The 22,466-nt window shown below is 43.9% G+C and overlaps 1 protein-coding gene across 5 annotated transcripts in view; it reads left to right on the top strand.

Moving 5' to 3' along the window:
* Positions 1-22,466, top strand: part of ebf3b (EBF transcription factor 3b) — a 65,387-nt gene that overhangs the window by 27,079 nt on the left and 15,842 nt on the right. For 2 of the 5 annotated variants that reach the window (XM_070916515.1, XM_070916513.1), the window contains exons 7-10: positions 11,989-12,070; positions 14,200-14,317; positions 18,950-19,083; positions 19,249-19,375. In XM_070916515.1, coding sequence (XP_070772616.1) covers positions 11,989-12,070; positions 14,200-14,317; positions 18,950-19,083; positions 19,249-19,375 — 461 coding nt within the window. Of the gene's footprint in view, positions 1-11,988; positions 12,071-14,199; positions 14,342-18,949; positions 19,084-19,248; positions 19,376-22,466 lie in introns of all 5 variants that reach the window. The other 3 variants (XM_070916516.1, XM_070916514.1, XM_070916512.1) reach the window with 3 other exon arrangements.

Raw genomic sequence — 22,466 nt, 5'->3', positions numbered from 1 at the left:
AGTTTTTGACGGCATCATAATAATCTGGGTATCTTCTTGATCATGCCCCATGTTTTTTTTTTCTTTTCTTTTCTTCCTCATCTTCTCGGAGACGAGTTTGAAATTGCCTGCGTCAGGACTTTGCTAATTAAAGTCATACTTTCAAAAATGCCATAATAACTGTTAATTAGCTTGATGCTATTTTCAGCATAATTTGCTAATTAGTGGAAAACCTGTACAGCGTTTCTCTCTAATTACAGTATGGCTCTGCACGGCGCATCTGTGCCTTGACTCCAAATGATACCATTACAAAGTCCCGTATTACGCATTCTCTCAAAACAGTTAATTGCCTCCACAGATAGTGAGATACTTCAGTCAGCTGATTTTTATGGTAATAAATGGACAGGCACAGACACAAACCTCCCTGGTTCATATTTATGAAATATGAAAAAGGAAAACAACCTCCTCATGAGATGCATGGAGTTAGTTTGGAATATAATCTGGCTGGCTCTGTGATGATTTTGTGTGCTCATGCGTTGAGTTGCCGAGACTTTTAATGAAGTTTGATTTATTCTCTGTTATAACCTTGTGAGCAAGTAAGCCATAACATTGTAATTAATGCAAAAGATGTAGACGCGTCAACCTCACCAAAAGGTAAAGGCAGAGCTCCGATGGGTTGTACTTTCAGAGGTAGTTGCCATGTAAATACAAGTAGCAACATAATGTGGCCATGCCACAGCTTATTACCGAGAATGTAACTACCTTGTCGCCCCGCCAGTTATTTTCATGTAGTCTAGCAAGGGGAGAGAATTATGGACATGACCACAGGTTGACCCTAATACATGTGTATACTCAACACAAATTATGACTCATTAAGTGTGGTGAGGAGCGTGATTGGCATGACCTCTGACCTCAGGACGTCAGCTGTGCCCATCCTCCGCTTTGCCCTGCTTTTGACAGCCACCAGTCTGACAGGGCTAGCATCGGCGCTGGCTAATTAATGCACCACTTCAGAGACCCTTTCATTTATGGCTTCTGAAAGGCATTATTAAATTAATTAAACCACCAAGAGTTAGTCATTATGAAATCAGGAGGTTTACATGGATGACAGCGTTTATGAATTAAACATCCCCAAAGTTCCTCGCAGGAGATACCCCGAGCTGCGTGTGGGTACCTAGCACGACAGATGTTTGCCCCCCCTCCCCTTCCTCAAGCTAACCTGTATTGCAAGCGATTTAGGTCTCATTTGGGGGTTTGAAAACTGAAAGCAGGAGAGAAAGAGGTTCAGGATAGCTAATGAGCAGAGAAAGAGAGGGGAAAAGGAGGTCACTAGCTCTGTTCATCTGTAGACAGTACAGATGGTTCTGTTTTATACAATACAACAATGGCGTACATCAATTTGTTGATCGCTAATAGATAGCTACTCTCAGATGAATTGCAGACTGGGATCAGTTGTCTGTGGGTTTTAGCTGAGAACTCTACATTTATAGCCTCGAAACATTTAGAAAAGCTGTGTGCTGTTTTTAACTCATCATGTGATGTGAGAACTACAAATGGTTCACGAGATAAATCCCATAAACTTGGGCTTAGCTGGAGAGCAGAGGGCAGAGATGAGTAGCTCACTCAGGAGCCTTGACGATAGACTCCTTTTCATCTGTGGACTGAGATTCACAGATTATCTCAAGAGGCTCTCTATCTCTGTCCTCGTCTCTATTTCTCTTTTTCTGTTCCTCCACCCTCCCTTTCTCGCCCCTCGATTCAGGAAGTTTGCCAGCTACTGTCTTTGTTTACAATGCCAAGGGAAAATGTCAGAGCCGTTGAGAAAAATATCCTTAGAATCTTTTTTTTCATCTTCTTAATCTAACAGTTTACTGAACTTGATAAGTGTCCTATCAACATGCTAATCAAATTACTTCGGAACCAAAATTGACAGTTTTCATTAATTATACAAGATTATTCTAATTGCAATTCAAATTTATTCATTCCGAACAGAAGGTATTCAGTAATATTTTACAAAATTTGCATATTAAATGGAGGGAGTTGTGCATTATGCATGGTAATGTATGCAGAGTTTCTTATTTTTAACTTCACGGCCATATGTGGTGTCGTTGTAGGAGCAGGTGAAAAGTCTAAGTGTGTTTAATTTGCTTGACAAACATTCGGCTGGAGCTTGTCAAGGGGAGTATTGTGAATGCCAATCTTTATTCCCTCTTTATTGATTACCCCAAACTCTAAACATCTGGAGGTAAATGGCACTGAGAGAGATGAACTGAATCATGGGATTAGTACCTTCAATGACTGAATCACTATCAATTACTTCAATAGCATAATTCAAGTGTACTGCATAAAAGCTACAGTACCTAGGTTTGAGCCAGGATTAATATTGCAATTTAACGTAACAATGGAAGCATGGGAATGATATGGATGGCGTCCAACTTTTTCACATTGATGTCATAAAGCTAATGCCGTTATCTAAATACGAATGTATTTAATTCCTAATTTAGGCTTTGTTTGTAAAATGAAAAGGCTGAACGCATTAGGCACATGTTTTAAAAGGTAATGGATTCTGTGAGTAAAACAACCTTATTTATTCACTGAGACGCAAAACCCCCAATTTGCTCTTTGTTTTTATTTCCTAGAGCGGGCAGTGAAGTGCAAACAGCTTACTGGGAAGCTGTTTACTACTGTATATGACAAAGGGTGTGCGTGCATGCGTGTGCGTGCGTGCGTATGTGTGTGTGTTTATGGGGAAGGAGGCTGCTCTTCCAGCTCCACAGGCAAGGTCTTGTGTTGTAATGTAAGCGTAATAATTATCAAACAGCATCGGGGGCTCTGGGTATGGGCTTTAACAGGGGGAGAGCATGTTTGATATGTAGAATCAGCCCATAGTGCATCCATAGAGGGTGACTAAATCGCACGGTTCATGGATCACATTAGTATTGCTCTGCATCCACACTCGCACTATAGGTGATTTCCATTTAGACACACATTTCCACATGAAGATAAATATGACTTGAATCGTAATTTCCCTGAAGTAAATATAATACAAATACAACATAATACAGTGTCAGGCCAGGCAGGCTAATAGATTACTAGCGTGTTTTCCATTTGTATGGTAAGTGGTGAACCTAGGTGGTGGTCTGGCGAGTAACAAATTGAATGTTTAATCCATCTCAGTGCAGATTGAGGGTATCAGAAAGATCGGTAGTCGTACGAGTTCTCTTGTGACTGGTAGTATATTAGATATTTTTACTCTTCAGGGGTTTGAGGAATGTTGTTGGATTAACAAGAGGTGCAAAGTGGTAGATAAATGCAATTTCTTATCTTTTCTGAAGTCGTCTGTTATTTTTCAAATAGGTATTTGGATTTGACATGCAGTATTTCCAGTCACTCAGTGGTGTAATCTCCGTTGTCGGATTACAATAACATTACCTCTGTTTTAGTCAGATAATCACACAACATTTTATGACTTTTAAGGACAGAGTTCTATATTTTATTTTACTTTATAATATTGAATCATTAACTTTACTCTCTCTCACCAGTTACATTCATACTCATCATGTTCTCTTATTCTTTCGAAGTCTCTTATATGTTAAGAGAGATCATTGTGGAGAAACCATGACAAATGTGCAAAAGATATGCTTCCTTAATGTTACCAAACATCCTCCAAGTACATATTTAATTCTTTAATAAATGTTTACTCTGGCATTTTGGAGAAGCAAGATTAGCGTCATCTGCACAGCATCTCATATAAAGTGTGACAAATTGATATTTTTATATAGCTTAATCTGTTTACTATGATGTTTATGCGAGGAATTATTACAAACTAATTAAAGAAATCACTTTGATATAATTAGTCAGATTTCAGGAAGCTCATTAGTAGTAATTTGCATGAAAAATAAGCCCTGTAGTGGTGCTTAGACCCAGCTATTCGATCTGTGTTTTATCTGGTTACACATCAACCCCCATTGTTTGTTGTTTGAGGCTGTCTGAAGTGGCCCACAATATTTTCAGTCATTGCCCTGAGAAGCGGTGGGGTATCTTTTAACAAATTCCTCCCCTAAAGCAAGTCAACCTGTATGTGGAAGCAGACACACGCCTCTGTGTACATAAGGCAGGAGGAGTGAGCGGCAAAACACTGTCTATTTATCTGTCAGGTTCCTGACAAAGAACTGAGCTGACAAGTAAGGGTTTCCCTCAGCAGAGCAGGGGGGCTTTGTTCACCGTACTTACATGCCCAGTCTATGCCCAGAGACTCATGTTATTTGCAAATCACATTCTTTGAAAACTCACAAACGGGGCGAGACATGCCACGCTATGGGTTTGTCAGCTGCCTTCACAACAGCTAGCTATATCGCTAACAGTGTGCGGTTCGGGAAGGAAGCAGCTTTCTCTTAGCATTTGCCTCGCTGTCACTTTTTCCAACACATGCGATCTGTGTCTTCATGCTTGGGGTCTCTCCTCCCTCAGAGGGTTGCCATCTTCCCTTTGGACTGACAAATAAAACGCCCACACTCCCGCTGAAATAAAAAGAGAGAGAGAAAAAAAAGAAGACACCCCTGGAATTGCATCATTCTCTGCTGAAGCAATCCTTCCAGAAATTGATGTCCATATATTGTATTCACATAATTAGATAAAAGTAATGGTTAATGATTTAAAATAAATGTTATTTTAAATGCAATTTTTTTTTCTCAGGATACCCCTGTCTTTGGGGTGGGGAGGGGTTCAAAATGCTGGTACAAAAACAGGACCTGTTTATTCTCTATACCCTTTTCCCACCACGGACGAAATCCTTCCCTAAACATCCGGACAGAGAAGCACTTGTGTGGCGCTGATGTCACAGACCTACCTGGCCTCCCTCTCACAAAAGCTAAGGTATCATTAGCTAGGCTCACACAATGGCCATTCAACCAAGCCACTGCGCTCCTCAGGACTAGGGAACAATGTTATTTTTTGTCTCAGAATTATAAAGACAGAGTTTTGCAGGAAACCTGACAGACAAAACCCTTTAGAGGTAAATGCTCCAGGCGGCTTTTGGGTTTAATCTTTTCCCATTAGCATTTTGCCCCCCCCCCCCTCCCTCTTGCTCACATACAAAGACCATATTTACAGGGTCAAAAGTAAAGGCTCTGAGTCTCTGGAGACTGTTTTTTGTGTAGATCTTTACCTTATATTGGCAACACTTTTTGCTTTTATTTTCATTTTCTGCTAATGTATTTCGTACAGGCTCCTGAATAGTTTACTAAAGCCTTAAATAGGTATATTTGTTTGTGGTGGTAAATACATTTTTTTCAACAACAGAATAACAAAACAGAACAACAAACGCGCTCCTACACCCTTAACCAAATATTGTGAGAAAGCACACATGCAAGCATATTAAGAATTATTAACCCACAATGCAGGGCTTTAGATAATATAATAGTTATATTGTCAACACTACAACAGCTATGGTAAGGGTTCATATGTGCTACCTTTGTATGTGTGTGTGTTCGGGTGCGTGTGTGCTTACGTGTGCGTGTGCACACATTCACTTATGCTTGTGTGTGCATGTGTGTGTATGTGTGTGTGACTCCATGTGTGTGATTCATTCCAGGGCAGTTTTAGTCCTTATAAAATATTCATTTTGGTTGTGCAGGGCCCTGTAATTGCCATCTCTCACCCTGAATTATTTATACCTCGCACAGACTGACAAAGCTTTGCCATACGGCCCCAGATGAATCAGAAAGCAGCCATCTCTGCTGCCAACAGCACTGGGCTTTCACACAAATATGGCAGCCACGTCTCTCTGCCTGGCCTCTCTTAATTTGACATTTTCTTTTTCCCCCTGCCTTTGTCCTAGGTGCACAGAAAGGTTACCTGTTAGCTTTAAGCACCGACCCGCTCTCTGTCTTTCTGTCTCTATCCCCCCTGCCTACATGACAGTCCACAGTGGGTGTTTTTTTTTCTTCAGAGAACGCGTTAATGTGGTGGCGATGTCAGAGTGGCTGCCTCATGTTTTATGATGACTGACCAGTCCTGACAGCCACTTTAGATGTATGTATTATACATTAGTAATAATATGATGTAGGAATACACTCGCATACATTTGAGCATGCATGGACAGACAGCAAAACTCACCGACCTATATGTAACACACGCACGCACACACACACACACACACACACACACACACATGCAAATAAGCCCCCATTGGCCTGCTGGATCCAGCGTGGCTGTCGGTAAACGGTCAAAGCCCCCCTGCTGGCCTTGCCTCTACAGCTGCGTTCCTCTGCGTCCTGCCTGGGCCTGATCACTCCAAGGTGCCACGGGAGAGAGACGGCGCTGTATGGCTCTCATTGTAGACCGGCTCTGGGGCCTTCCAGAACCCCACGTCCAACACCCTAAATACTACTATTCACGCAGGCCAGTTACTGCAACATATGCTTATCTTCCATCTCACTAGTGCAGGGAGGTGCTGACTGGTATTTCCTCAAGGCCCCGAGCTCCGACGCTGACCAGTAATCAAAGCACCATATTTCTCCTCCTGCGCAAAAATAACCTGGAGATACCTCTCTGCCGTCCAGCTGGCGAGCAGAGTACATATTCTTGAGAACTGCATTGTTGGTGTACGTGATTATTTTTGTAATGTCAGCAACCTCGTGACCGACATCGTTGAGACTGTCGTAGTTATTATCAGTAATCACCATCACACGTTTTTTATGGTGCCGGTGATGATTCAATAATATTTATGAATTCCAGTTTGCACGTAGATGATGTTGTCTCTATAGCGGCAACCAGTGTTTGATTCGGTTTTACAATAGAGCTGCGCAAGACAAAACAACGCAGAATTATTTATGTTTTGTGTCTTATTATATTGTGTTCAAAGTCTTGGTAGAGAAAAGCCGTATTCAGAGTAAAACAAAGAACAGTGTGCAACAGTACACAGCCTCAGCAGTATCTTGATGTGAGGGGATGGGAGAGGCAGAGAGAAAGCTCGGGGCTAAACATGCAGTATGTGGCGGGTTGGAGCTAAAAGCTGCATAAAGCACACAGCCTTAGTCCACTGTTAGCAAGTGATGGATAGTTAGCAGGAGCTCCGAGTCCTCGTCTAATCTGTTACAGTAAACCTGTGCCAAAGCCTGAAGGGAATCAGTGGGGGCTTGCTAGGAGTGGGTTTGACGTGAAACCATTTGTGAAGACGAGCGATTCTCTTAAGTAAGAAACTAACGGTGTCCGGAGAGGGAGAGAGACAGAGAGAGGGAGACAGGAGGTGAGGAGAATGAGTGAGAGTATGCGAGAGCGAGAGAAGGAGGAAGAGATACCATAATGAGTCCTGTAGCCATGGAGTAAATGAAGAGGGATTGACAGAGTGAGGGATCCTCAAGTGAAATAATGTCAATGCCACTCTGCCCATTAGAGAGAAAGGGGGATGGTGGAGGAGAGGGTAAAGAGGGATGAATGGAGGGACACAGCTACATCTTAGGGTGGAGAGGAAGCACATAAATTATTTGTGACACCCCCGCAACACACACACACCACTAACAAAAATATGAAATATGAAACAACAAAATGAACTGACAATAGCAGCTGAAAAAATAAAGAGATAAAAACAAAAAAAGGCCTTGAAAATAACCAATAAATTCTCTGGGACATGCAGTTGGGATATTTGATGTCGAACAATAATAATCACAGTGACATCTGCCTTGCTGCTCTCGGAGGAGATGAGCAGAGCCTGTGAGTGGAAGGGGTTAATCTCCCAAACCCAATAAGGTTGGATAGTGAGGCACTTGTTCCCTGATAAAGAAGTGATAGGATCTGTGGGTCTGGTCCCTCGGCGCTTGTACAGGGGTAGAGCAAATATTGTTAATGTGCTGTGGTTTACTTCAGCTAAGGCGAGAAAAACAGCTCTGCTTGACGAGAGAAGACAGCGGCAAACCAGAATACGACAGGAATGGCCACGCAGCCCAGCTCGGCCTCCCAGGGACTTAACTTGCATATATATCCAAGACCACTCAGTTGCATAAATAAGTGTTCAGGAAGATTAAGATCTATAAGTGTCTCTATTTCTCGTTTTACCTGCTCCGCCTTGTCACAACAGGGATCTGAATGCAGTTCAGTGGAGTGCCTAATAACTGGAGCAGTAGGTAGGGAAGGCAGGAGGCTTGACATTAAGACCCTGGCGTTTTGGAAATCCGATACGCTATTGACCCGTGTACTACTATCTCAGCGTAGAGATCTGGTGTCAGCAGATTGTAGTCTGGTGTTGGGAGCCGTTTCTTACAGGGCTCCTGTAACAGGGGCCCATTGAGTCTGGGAGGCAGCTGGGGCCTGATGGGCTGGAGCTGGGTGGTGATCGATACTCACCGCCCTGCAACGGATGACCTCACTGTCATGGCTGCCGGCTGTGGACACTGCATGCTAGTCATTAGTGCCGGGGCACCAATCAGGAGCTTAGAGTTGTCAATACCTGACTCTTACAGATACTGTGGCCATCTGTCAGTGTATTGTGTAACCGCCTAAACAAATACGGGGGAGCTCTTTTGTACAATAAGAACAAGGTGTACTATTGAATTGAAAAACCCACTCTGTGTGATTTAAGAAACCAGAGAGTGAAAGTAATTTCAGATAGCTCAGACTTAACTTTAAATGTTTTACAAGTCATTAAAAATTATACAAATCTGAAAATGAATGGATGAAAAAATTGACAGGACAGCTAGCCTCCACTGTCGATGGAGCCTTCTTAATAATACAACATTATCCTTATTTGCCCTCTTCACTCAAATCAAAGGGATGGACATTTATGCATGAGTGACATCAACCCTGCAATTAAGTTGGCCATTTAAATGAGAGAAGGCCTTCCTCACCTTGTCTGTTTGTTTTTTTCCCCTCTCTCTTCTTTTTTTCCCCCCTACTCCCTCTCTCTGTTTGATGATGGGAGAGGGTGAGCTAGAATTAGGGCGATGGGTCTTCCTTTGAGTGTCAGCCTAAAATGATCAGAGTAAAGATAAGAGGGTCTAGCAGCCCTCAAATCAGTCAAAGTGCCAAAGTCGGCCTTTTTCTCCTCAATTACCGGGTCTGTGAAGCCAGGGAGTGGAAGGCGCCGAGCCTTCTGCATTACTAAAGAGACAATCTATTTCCCCTTTGACCAGAGGGAGAGAAATCATTATGGCATGATTAGTAGCTTCGGCAGTGGGCGAGCATGGAGGTACTACAGGAGAATCGTATTAATTGCCTTAGACCAAGGCATGAGCAGGATTGTTTTAACGTTGATTTGTGGACCTATATGGCGAGCTGTCGGAGATAAAAGCTGATGTCAGGTCTTAGTTATACTGGCAGACTTCGGGCATGCAGACAGAGAGGGTTGATGTCAAAATGAGCTTCCTTGGCTGCCCTGGAAGTCTTTCTCTATATGCCTGTCGATGTCTTCCTCTTTGTCTTTCTTCACACTTCATAGTTTTCCTTTACGCCTCCCACTATCCCTCCCTCTACTCCCCCCTTCCCTCAGATGGACTGCACCCCACCCCTTCCCGCACTCCCTTTCTCTCTCTCCTCCAACTGATAGCTGCCTTGGCCGATTATTTCATCCAGTGCGGTCCACTGAGAGCCTCCTCTCCCGGCTTTGGAAGAGCTTTAATTAGCCATGTTAATATCCCCTTCATTGGCCTTAATATCACTCAACACCTTCCTCCATCTCAGCGGCCACCAGGGTCCCCCTGTCCTGTCAGAACAGCTGATTATTGAGAAGGATAGCTTTAATCAAACCTAATTGCAGTTCATTCTTTCTCTCTATCCCCCTTTGCCCTCCATTGCCAACATCTAATGGCAGCGACGACTTGATATCCCATTAAAAAACAATTAAACAACCTCCTTTTGTCTCCGTGCGTGCCAAAACACCAGCACAAACTTCTGTAGATATTTAAGAAGTAAAAGAGAGAGAGAAGGGCCTTGTCTTAATTGCTCTCCTTTTCACCAAGGACCAATTTGCACTGTGCTCATGGAGAATCTTAACCAACTCAAATGTAATGGATGCTATAGCACTGCCACTGCTGTGGACTATGAAAATTAAGCTTATCTTTTTAGCAGAGAAATTGTGCTTAATTGCCTTCATAACAGTAAACATAAAGGAGCTACTTTATGATAGCGTGGGCACTCAATTTCTTGTGTTTATTGTTTCTTAACTTTTGGTTTCGCTGTAGTAGAAACAGTATGTAAAAGCATTCAAGTCTCCAAGAAAAGAGACAAGACTAACTCTGAAAGTAATGTGTGTCTTTTATGAAGTCAGTGCATTGTCTAGGAAATGTATTCTATCTCTTGCTCTGACATAAATCGTCTACCAACGGGTGATGCATGCAGATGCACACACACACGTACACGTGTAGATGTGCGGGCATGCACACGCAAACAAACACACACTGGCCTTACCCAATCTGTATGAGAGGCGACAGACAAATAAAAGTCGTATTTCAGGTCTGCTTTCCGCAGATGTCTGCTGCTCTACATTATGACTCTTTGGGGAAATAAAAACAGGGTCAGGGAATTAGAGTACATAATGGTCATTTTGATGATCAGCCAACAGATGCAACCCGAAAACACAGTGAACACAATCAAGCGAAATGCACTAATGACAAGTCAGGTTTTTTATGGCCTCACCACACACCGACAGGCAATCAGCATTCTGGCATGGGTTAAAACGTCTTTTATTGATGTCCAAGCCAAAGCTTCTTGGATGTGGAGTGGAAATATTTTCTCACCTCTCCTCTCCCTCCTGGGCCCTCAGTGAAGCACAAGGTATAGTAGTCTATCGAAGAACGCTTCTAAATGACCAGTGCATGTGTTAATGTGGCTAGGGTTAGAAGGGTCATTTCAGACTCTGATTTATGGCCTGGCCAGGATCCCACTGGGCGAACGAGAAGTCTTAAGTGTTGTGAAAGCGTCCTCGCAGGCCACACAAGCCACTGTATTTAGCTGAATGAAATGGCCATGCAATCTATGGTGCAATCTATGGTAATCCAATGAGCCGCTGTGATTCTGTAAGCCAAGGTAGTGTTACAATGGAAACCACAGTATTGCATATAGTAATGCTAGTGCAATGTGATGAAAAATAAATATCACGGCACGGTATTTATAATGAATCGGAGAAAGCAAAGGCACAATCAGTCATGATTCTGTGGGGAGAATTTGCAAAAACAACAAGTCAATTTCATTGTTTATTCTCTGTGGTTGTGTAAGATTTTACACAATAGGCTACATCTGAGACAATTGTTCTTATTGGCCTCGTTGTTAATCTTCCTCTTTTTAACTATTTTATGTCTGCGAGGACACATCTGATATTCATCTCTCAATACGAGGCTTTACCAATAAATTCTGCGGGAGAGGAAGGCAGCGTACAAACTAACCAAGCCCAGATCTCACTCAGACGTGACATTTGTTCAGAGACGATTAGCCAGGTTGTAATTTGTGGCATAATTGCCTCACCCACCCACAAGTGCATGGGTGTGTGCATGCGTTGTGTGTCTGTGTGTGTATGTGTGTGTGTGTGGCATACGGTGGTCCCAGGAGTGTCCGCCTAATTGCCTGACAGGACTATAAGTTTTGTGGCGCGCTCTCACCTTGTTAGGTCCTTTATCCCTGATGCTCTTCAAACAAGACCTGGTCACAGGTGGGCCTCATTTGCTTCCCTATTGAACAGGAGAACTTTAATTGCACAGGGGGTGTCCTGGGATTAAAGAGGTGGGTGGAATATCAAGTGACTTTCTGTATGTTAGTGGCAGATGGGTGTTGGGAAAGACCCATGAACTCAGGTGAGGGGATGAGATGACAAAGAGGCCGATGCTCTTGATTTTGAGGGAATGATAAATACTGGGACTTCCTTGCGTAACGTCACGCTCGTTTCTGACTGAGTGGATGAATGGATCAGACGTGGGAGTGTTTGATTGTTCTCACTTAAATATCCCGCAACTTTATCATTTAGTAATTTAGCTTGAAAGGTGTAATTAATAGCTTTTGCTTTTGTTTTGTGCTCTCTTTCAGATTCTTCCTCAAGTTCTTCCTCAAGTGCAATCAGAACTGTCTGAAGAATGCAGGGAATCCACGAGACATGCGCAGATTCCAGGTGACTGAAATCTATTTCTCACATATGCTCTGTCTATTTCTGTCTCTGACTCTCACCGTCTGTCTCTCTTTTTGCAGATACACACACACACACACACACACACACACACACACACAGGTGTACAACTGCACAACTACACGACACTAAGTCACATCGACACACATTCACATATGAATACAATTCTATCATTGGCACTGAAGGAGGCAAAAACCAGGGAAAGAGAGAGTGAGGGATTTTGGTGTCCTGTGCGCTCTGGACAGAATATTTATTAGGGAATACCATCTGACACAAATAAGGATATAGGATTTAAGAGTGCCATCAATTGTGTTCCTGACAGGCTTCTGCGAGGCTTCTGAGCCTCAGCGCAGAGGGGAGGACGATCCAACCACATGTAACAACAGTGTTAACTCAGGATCTGTCTGGCAGCGGAAACGCATACCTTCTTATACACACATATGCGCAAGCACGCAGCCACACACACACACATATGGATGCATGCCCATACACGCTAAGAGCGCATATATTTGCTTTCTCTACATCCCTCTTTCATTCTTTCCCACATATGCATACACTTAAACTCACACATATGCAGTTCCCTGTATAGCCAATGAAAACCATCTTAAGCCATCTGAAAACCATCATTATTGCGGGCTGACAAAATGCTGCGATTTACACTAAAAGGACATGACCATTGAGCACTTTTACTGCTTCTTTAACCCTCTCGCTTCTAATGTGTCAGGTAGTTGAGCCTTGAAATTATTGACCCCCCCCCCAGCTGATCCATTTATCCAACCATCCATCCATTCTACCCAGACATTTTCACCACAAGCAGCCCACTAGGTCAAGGTGAGACAGCAAGAGTTTAGTGTGATTTGTCCTATCAGGGTAGCGACAACTACAGGAGGGCGTCCGTCACTGACAGCACTGTTCTGTGATAGACACACAAGCCAGCATCCTCCAGGAGGAAGCCCAGACATGAAACAGACAAGACAGGGTGTCCCCTCCTGATGTCACCACCATCAGACCTCCCCTGCCTCCTCAAATCTTCCCTCAGGGTGAATGTGGACTGATGCATGACAGCCACCAAGGGCTTTCACCTCACACTCCTATGTGTCAAAAGAAATGCAAGAACTAAGTTGTAGCATCATGTGAAACTAGAACATGTACATTAGGTCTAAAACAACAAGTTTTGGGATTTTTTTTGCTGATGATGATCATGCCTTGTCTTCGGTCCAACAGTTAGTATGCCATTTTTCCCTAAATAGATTTCCCAGATGCTCCACCATAGGTGTTTCTCTGGCCAAAGTTGTGTATTCTGCATGCCTTCCACTCCACTTATTACCCCCAAAAACCAGCTGGAGGCCAGAGAGGGCCCAATCCATCATCCTCAGCTTGGCCCAGCTCTGAACCTGCTCACAAGAATGGCTCTTTCACTTCCCCTCCTCCCCCCTACACCCCCACCCTTCCCAAACCAACCAAAAAAAGCCCCCCCCCTAAATTCCACTGCTACACCGAGGTCACTCACCGGCGAAGCAAACCTGAGAGGGGCTCTCTGTTTCCGGCTCAGAAACACTTTGGCCATTCACATGCGGCTCACTGTTTGGAGATGTGGTAGCCAAAAAACAACAACAAAAATAAGCATTATGAAATATGGAGTGTGGCTTGGAATCTGATCCTAGTAAAATGTTTGTTGAGTGATGGGATGGAGTACGGTTCAGTTGCTAATGACTCCAGTAATATTTTAAAAGGGAGGCCTTCCGTCCTCAAATAGATGGACAAGCTGATCAATAATTCTGAGCTTCGGCTATGATGACAGTTGGTAGAGTGGGTAAACGGAAATGGTATTTTAGTGATTGAAAAGTCAATTAGCTGTACACAAATGCAAGACACTAAAAAGCAAAAACAAAATGGTTGAAAAGCAGGGTAACTGTAATGTGATATGTCCAAAGAGAACAACCACTTCAAGAGGTTTAACAATAGTAATCAATAGCACACAGGCATGTACCTGGACACAACAGAATTTCTAAAAGCCTGCATGTATGTACCCCAGAACATAAGTGAGAATGTATGTAAAACTTTTCATCTTACAACCTGCTATATTACCCGTTTCACGTTCACTTCTTTTGCAGGTTGTCGTATCGACGACCGTCAATGTGGATGGCCATGTCTTGGCTGTCTCTGACAACATGTTCGTACACAACAATTCCAAGCATGGGCGAAGGGCTCGCAGACTCGACCCTTCAGAAGGTACGCCTCCTTATCTGGAGAATGGTAGGCACATTTTTACATCTTATAATTTGCTACGCTCTTTTTTTTTCTTTTAGTTTCTTTCACACATCTTCCCATTTCACAAATCACACACCTAGTTGCTTCTAGTTCCTTGGAATCCTTTTGTTTCTCCATCACTTTATTTTTTGCTTTCTCAGTTTTTTGCCTCCCTCATCAGAATCAGAATCAGAAATACTTTATTGATCCCCGGGGGGAAATTGTACAATACCTGTTGCTGTGCCTTGACTGGAAGTAGTATGCATTATTATATATATTTTATTTATCATTTTGATATCACTAATGAAGGTGATAACACTCAGTCTAATTCATGATTTTAAATCGTAACACTACTTCCAGTCTCCTAATGCACCTACATTTGTCCTAAAAGCCTATGTGAAACATGATCAAATTGCTTAAGAATTTGGCTGTGAGGTCAATTTCCTGTCATTGGGTTCTGCAGATTTAGCTGTGAGAGAGCTAAAACAGGGGGAGGAAGGAGAAAGAGAAAAAGAAGGGGAGGAGGGAAGGGTGGGTTGATGGTGTGTGTGTGTGTGTGTGTGTGGAGGGGGGGGGGGGCTATGAGAAAAACAGAACTTACTGTTTTTCTTCCAACTGATTCCATATGATAGACTGATTGCCTGCTCAGCCAAAAGAGAGAAAAGAAGGACCACCAAACCATGGGAAATCCAAAAAGTAAAATGCACTAAACATAACCTTGTGACCCTCATGGCCTCCACTTGCAGATGGGAGCACACACAGCTGAAACATTGTAAGAAAAAAAAAGGCATAGAAGTGACTTGGGCCAATTGTGCAAATTGCTTATATTCAGATTTCAAGAGCCAATTATGGCTGGGCAAACAGTTTATATACACCACTGACTAAAACAAGCTTCTCTACACATTAATGGGCATTAATGGTTCTATCACCAAAAGCAAATGTAATGTTTAATACAACAACGACTAATAAAAAAAAAAAAAAAAAAGACTAGACAATTAATATATCTCAGTGCTCTCCAGTCCTAGTGGGGGAAAAAGCTAATCTATTTGTTTTTGTCTTTATTAATGACTCCTCTACTGGAGAACAAAATCAAATAATTAAAGTCCTGCCCGGAGCACCAAAGTCATTATGTTCGCTGACGTTCTGTTTGTGTGTTTCACGTTTATGACACGATAGGTGTGGATCGCCTAGCAACCAGTTTCTTAATGAGGGGAGCAATTAAAGAGGTTGAGCCCTCGCCTCCATGTTCCCCCACTCCCATGGGACCCCATGTGTTGTGTGTGTGTGTCTATGTATGTGTGTGTGCGCTTGTGTTCTTTACAGGTTACCCCAACCCATCCTTTTCTTCCTCTCTTCACCACACTCTTCAAAGCAGCAGAGTGACGCCCCGTAAAGCGAGAAAAGAAGCTATTGTCAACCGCCCAGTTGAACATGTCTTTGTCTAATAACTTTAATACACCTTCCCTCTGCTCAACTGCGTGTGCTCTCACAAGTTGAGATCATTTTTTCCCCCCTCCCTCCCAGGCTCAGCTCCATAACAAACTAATTTAACATGCATCAACAGCGATCGCTCGCTTTGTTTGAGTCACCTTTAACAAACAGTGATGTGACACGTGAGAAAAAGGAGACCCTGGTCATAAAATGTAATTCCAGCCATGTCCTCCATAGTGCTCTGACAACCAGCAGGCAGACAGACAGCGTGCTTTAAATTAGCAACACATTCTTCCTCGGGAGTTCACTGGGCGAGAAGCCTCAGATATGTGGCTGGCTGACTGACTGTGTGGCTGAAACAGAGAGGCATCCTTCCTCTCCGCTCACGCTGCACTTGTGCCGACTGCCTCGTATTGATCAAGAGGTGCTGCCCCCTGTTGGCGCAGAGACGGGATAGCCTGTGGATGACAGACTAAATCTCACCATGTGACATTTTTGTTCACTTGTGTCACACAACAAGCATATTATGCATTCAGACACGAATGTGCTTTGTGGCTGCCTGTCATTCAAGCATGTATAGATTCAGGCTCAAAGGTGCATAAACATGCTCACAAATAGCCGAGTCTTTCACACACAGCATCACCCCCCGCACATGCAGACACACACGAACAGCACAGCACCGACACACACAGACTCTGTCTCTGTCTTCCTCTCACTCACACACACACGTTCCTTAGCTCAGTTCCACCATTATAGAGCCCCAGACAATATAGGAGACTCAGCATAGAGCCTGCAGCGCCTGCCTCATTTGCATGCCAAGTGGCTGTAATGCTGTTAGGGTTTATGCAATAAAGACAAGTGAATCCAGACTGCTGGGCCTAAGAGGAAGAAAGAGAGGGAGAAAAGAAGGAAGGGGGGGGGACTATGAGAGTGAGAGAGTGAGTGAGAGGCAGAGGGAGAGAGAGAAAGAGAGGGAGAGAGAGTCAAAGGGAACAGATGGCCCAGGGAGAGGTAAAAGGTATAATCCCATCAGCTGCACTATCAACCGACCATCTGGACATCCCACAGCACAATTACAACACATTTCAGCAGGCAGAACAAAGGACGGCTTCGCGGGGCCACATCAGACCTGTTTGAGTGTCACAATACTAGAGCTGGGACCTCCTCTGCTCAGATCTCGGATCAGTTTTGACGTCCTCTACGGCTAACCGTAACCAGAGAGGAAAAAGATTAGGGCGGATCACAGATCGGCTGCCGAGGGTCATTTCACGGCAAAGTGGATCTTGAAATAAATTCAGGCACTCAAACTAAATAGACAGGGTAACAATTCGGCGAAAACAACAAGCCATAACATATGAATTCAAATCGAGTGAATTTCCTCTATTGTAGCCCAAAGTTTGCAAAGACTTAGTGATGCAACACTCAGACCGGCAGGCTGGCTCTTTGCATCCTCATCCGTCCACTCCTCATGATGCCTATCATCTGCTGAGGGGGCATTGTGCGTGTCTGTCATCAGATCGCCTGCGCTGACTGTGTAATCCACTTCGCCACGGTCCCCATTCAGCACATGCTCCCCTCTCTGTCTGTGCATTGAGACATATGCAAATTTTTAGGCAGAAGGGTGGACGGCTTAGGGCCTCAGTCGCTGCCTCTCCATGGGTCCTTCTGTGTGTGGGAGGGGGCACTGGGATTTCCGAGGTGGTGCGTCTGTGTTTGTGTGTGCACGCGTGTGTGCGTGATTGTGTATGCCTGACGTAGGTTTCAGGCTGCAGCTGCCCCCCAACAGTCACCGTCACCATCAGGCCCTCTTCTAGCCTCCTCCTCCTTCCTGCCCCCCTCTCTCTCATCCCCAAAGTCAATTTGTTTACAGTAATTTTGAAGGGTGAATTATTTGCTGTAATCGTCCGCACTGATGAAGGTCAGGCCCTTAGAGGGGGCCCAGCATGCCCATAGAGGGTTGGTCCTCTTTCAGACGCTCCGCTTCGCAATTAAGGAAAGCAAATGTCACTCCTCCAGGCCTCACAAATGAAAATCTGTACGAGGTGATTAGCATGAAGTCAACAGCGCCTGTTAAAGTCAGATTCCCTGTAGTACCAATGTGTGTGTGTGCACTTTATGGGCAGGGAGAGAGAGCAAACATGACCTGAACAGACCCAACAGCAAGGCAAACAAAGGGAGATGTCTTGTCTGAGGTGATCCATACAACAATGGCCGACTGTGATTTACTTACTGGATGGAAAGGATAATAGAGGTTTAGAAGTGAGCTTGTAAAGAAAAAAGGAACTTGCAGAAATAGTTGCTCACATTTTGAATAGTAGGAAAAACATGCACAATTCATAGTGTATTAAAAGATATTGATGGAAATAGATTAAATTTGATATTGCTATTTTATGGCTAGCTGTCATGCTATTTCTGTTGTAAACACGGTGTTGTGCTGAACACCATATTAAGGTAATGCATCAAATGACAGTGAATGTGAGGCACCAGATCACTCAAATTAGATTATAATAACAACCCAGACTGTTGATGAATGGCAGAGCCACGTAGCAGAAGTCATGCCAGATGAAAAGCATTGTAATAAACAATATGAAATGGATTGAATCGATCACAAACAGAAAGAAAAAAAAAACTCAATCTGAATAATTCATGGGTGCATTTCACGTTATGAAACCTGAAACTCCACTCAGTGTGCCTGCACTGTACTGCATATGCACAACAAAGGTAATGAAACAACATGAACCAGCAAAGCTTTAGCTTGTCATTTCCACTTTAACAGCCTGTATTCTTGACTCATTTAAGATGTGTTCAACTTTGAAATTTTACTGTACATGCGAGTGCATGCTTAATCAATTCTGATAGCTACATTTGCCCTGACACATAATTTGCTCCATCAAATCATTTTCCTGGCGAGCCCGGCGTTTAGCCTTTGTGAAGTGGACCATTTGAAGGGTCTGCTTAACTACACCACTCCAGCGCGCTGATAAATGATTTTGATTCTCATGCCTTAAAGGACAAATCCATCATTTTTTTTTCCAGGGGCAATTTCCATGATATGTCTTTGTGAGAGAGACACGGAGGGCTGAACGTAGAGGTGATGCAGTAATGTGTCTTTGTGGAAAGAGACATGGGCCCGAGTGTTGAAGCTTAGGTGCTGAATTTGCTCTTCTCTTTGTCTTGGATAAGCAGCCACCCCGTGCATCAAGGCTATCAGCCCCAGTGAGGGATGGACCACTGGAGGAGCCACTGTCATCATCATAGGGGACAACTTCTTTGATGGCCTTCAAGTCGTGTTCGGCACCATGCTCGTATGGAGTGAGGTATGATCTCGACTGTAGATTTGACTAAAATTCAGTTTAAGTATCAGAAATTATTTTATTCTTTTAAATCCATGTTACTCAAAACAAAGTTTCTAGCCAGTACAAACTCTCTAGTTTGTTATTGCAGAGGGCTCATTATTTCTTTTCGTTTCCTCTGTAATCCAGCTGATAACTCCCCACGCCATCCGAGTCCAGACTCCACCTCGGCACATCCCCGGTGTTGTGGAAGTCACGCTGTCCTACAAGTCCAAGCAGTTCTGCAAAGGTGCCCCCGGGAGATTTGTCTATACCGGTGAGTCAAAACCTTCTCTTCCTCACTCCCTCTCTTTCTACAGGCTTCTCCTGTGCCCCCCCCCCTTCCCTCTCCTCCCTCTGTCTGGATGGAGCCCTCAGCCCCAAGTCCAGGCGCTGATAATGAACTAACCAGGGCCCTCCTTGCTGAATGTTAAAATGTGAGAGATCTGCACTGCTAGTGAAAAGGTTTTTCGTGGAGGGGCACCTACAAGTGCAACTCGATCCCCCTCTGACCTGCCATCATACAAGGGCGCTGCCAAGCTCTGTTAAACTCAAGCTGTCAGGATAACTCTTTCTGCCAGTTCTCTTTACTTGCCCTGTTGTGAGACTGATCATGCTTTCTGCTAATTTGCTGATTTTGTAAGACAAAAATGTGGTGTCATTTTTTGGGTGAATCAGATAAGAAAAGCAATATCCAGGTTAAGTACCTGAGTGTGTCTAAAGTTATTCTCGTGTGTGTTCAGTGTGAATTCATAGGAGAGAAAGTGTGCGAAGAGACGACAGAGATGTGTGTGAGAGAGAGGGAAAGGGTGTGTGTGTCATACTATAAGTAAGGGATCTGATTATCTTGGCTAACAGAAGGAAGTGGTGGTCTTATCTGTCATCATTGGTGAGGAGACAGAGGTTGCGGGGGTCAGAGCCTGTCTGACCTGGAAGCCTCTGTCTGTTCTAACTCTGATGGGCAGAATGAAACGGGGGCGCGTCAAAGCACTCTTACTTCCCCCAGCACCCCCGGGCCTCCAGCACAACCCTGGCCTTGAGCACAGCAGAATTGCAAAGTGGGGGCTGGATACCCCCCTCTCCGAAACCCCCATCCAGACCCCTCCATCCTGGGGCAGCTGTTTCTCATCAAGTCCCCCCTCTCTTGCTCCCCAAACCACCACCACCACCACCACCCCCAGCCATCCGTCCCCTTCTCCTCCAACCGTGCAGTCTGGCCCAGCTCTCCTGCATTTAACCTCCCTAGCAGGAGCGGAGCAGAGGCCAACAAGGCACCAGGATAATGAAACAGGAGTGTAGTGTGGCTGCGTAAATGTATGTGTGTCTGTTTGTGTGAGTGTGAGAGCGAGCGAGAGGGAGAAGGTGTGTGTGTGTGCGCGCGCCAGTGTGTACATGTGTTACTGCACAGCCCTGAGAAGGTGTATAAGTTAAGACATTAATGGCTTCTATAGCACCCTGGTGAAAGTGCCAGGTCCCTTAAGAACAGACCCCATTAGTCACAGAGGCTAAGCGGATTGGGATGATTACCATCAGGTTTTACTGGGGAAACGTGTCCCCTTCTCTCTATCTTTGTTGATTTCTCTCCCCCCCATTCTTCCTCTCTGTCTTCCCTGGGTTCCTACTCACTTCCAGTTAGTATAAAGATACAATTACCCCTGGAGGCAACGGTGGTACAATTGATTAGTGCGCTGAATTAAAAGAGAAAGTCACCAATAGACAGGTCCAGCTCCTCTGCTCTGCTATTCCCTGTGTGGCTCACCCTGATTGTACAAGGGTTGACGCTCGAGAGAATGAAACCGTTAAAGAGAGCAGAATGCATAATGCTAGAATGAGGAATCACTGGCTCCATATGTACAGTAATTGCTTGGTGAGAGGATGTTAGCTACTTCTCTCACAGACATTAAAAAGTGAATGGGCTGATGCATTGAATGCAAGAGAGCGGATCATGTGTTTAAGAGCGAAACAGCTCATTTCAAACCATAGCTCTTCTTTCTTGTGTTGCAGCACTTGAAAAAAAATGTGGCACTACACGAGCAAATAGGTTTGAAATGACCTGGAGTTATAATAGCAAATTACTTGAGCTGAAAAGGGCATGTAGTGACACAGTGCTGTCTAAAAGGCACAGAATGTCCCGGTGTCATATTGGAGAGCAACATGTGCATATCAAAGGTCTAGTTATCAAAGCGTATGGCTTCAAGCGTGACTTGAGAGCACGGCTTGAGAGGAGTGCCTTTTTAGACCTTTTTTTTTTTTCTCATGTTGACTCTTCTTGCACCACCACCCTAATTGTGGAGATTTAACTCGCTCAATTTAAGAAATTATCACAAATTACCAAGAGTCAACACAGAGTAGACTGCAGCCAATTCGAACAGCAGAGGGACACGTCCTCACTCGGGTTAGTACCCTGGAACGGCTCCAAAACTCACAATCCATTCTCAGAAAGGGAGGACCCTGTAGTGTATGTCAAATAATCCTGTTGGCATTGACTATTGAATGTTTAAAACACTAATGAGACAAACAGACATACTATATAAAACTTTAGTAGGCTGCAGTTTACAGACTGCTTCAAGGAGCTTTTATCTGTACTTTAATTGGCACATTTTTAAAGGAATGACATGTTGGCTATTCTTGCTTTTTTTACAGTCTATACCTTTTACCTTCTAACAAAATGTTGTCCCTCGGAGCTTGCTAGCTTGTCCTCTGTCTAATCCATGTATTGGTTATCCATTGGTCCAACTGTCAGCAAGGTTGTAGAAAATCAAAAGGAGAAAGTCCTGGCTGTACCTGAGGTCAATACTTTATTATACTTTTCACTTTATTAAGCACCGCTAACAGTACATGCTGGTTTGATCAGATATTTCTTGAAGAAAAAGTCTCAATTTTCAGCCTCATTTGCAGCACCTTAACCTTTTTACTGCGTAGTTACAGTACTGTATGAAAGGGTAAATCATAAATAAAAACTTTGACCGTACAATTTATCCAATTTAAGCTCCTAATTGCATCAGAGCTTTTGGTTTTCTATCTTGGCCAAGTTTCCACGAGAGCTCGCCTCCAGGGGCAACGATGCAGGCCCTTGGTAATATGGTTCTGCAAGCAGTCCTAACACACTCAGCCACTATTTATCCTAATCAGTGACATCCACATAACCAGGATTGCTTAAAATGAACCCCTTCCGCGCCCCAGAAAACGCACATTTACCGGGACCCCATTTGTCATGGGTAAATTGAGGGTCAGTAAACTTCGCCTGTATCCTCCAGTGGGGATCCAGGACATGCATCATAACGTTAGGAGAGAATGATTGGCGAATGCGAGCTGTCACACATTTGTCAGGGGGAAGGGAACATTATTTGCTAATTTCCCAAGCTGGG

This window comes from Enoplosus armatus, chromosome 12 (assembly GCF_043641665.1).
Source record: "Enoplosus armatus isolate fEnoArm2 chromosome 12, fEnoArm2.hap1, whole genome shotgun sequence".
Classification (NCBI taxonomy): domain Eukaryota; kingdom Metazoa; phylum Chordata; class Actinopteri; order Centrarchiformes; family Enoplosidae; genus Enoplosus; species Enoplosus armatus.
The sequence above is the reverse complement of the archived record's forward strand: the minus strand, read 5'-3'. Positions and strand labels throughout refer to the sequence as shown.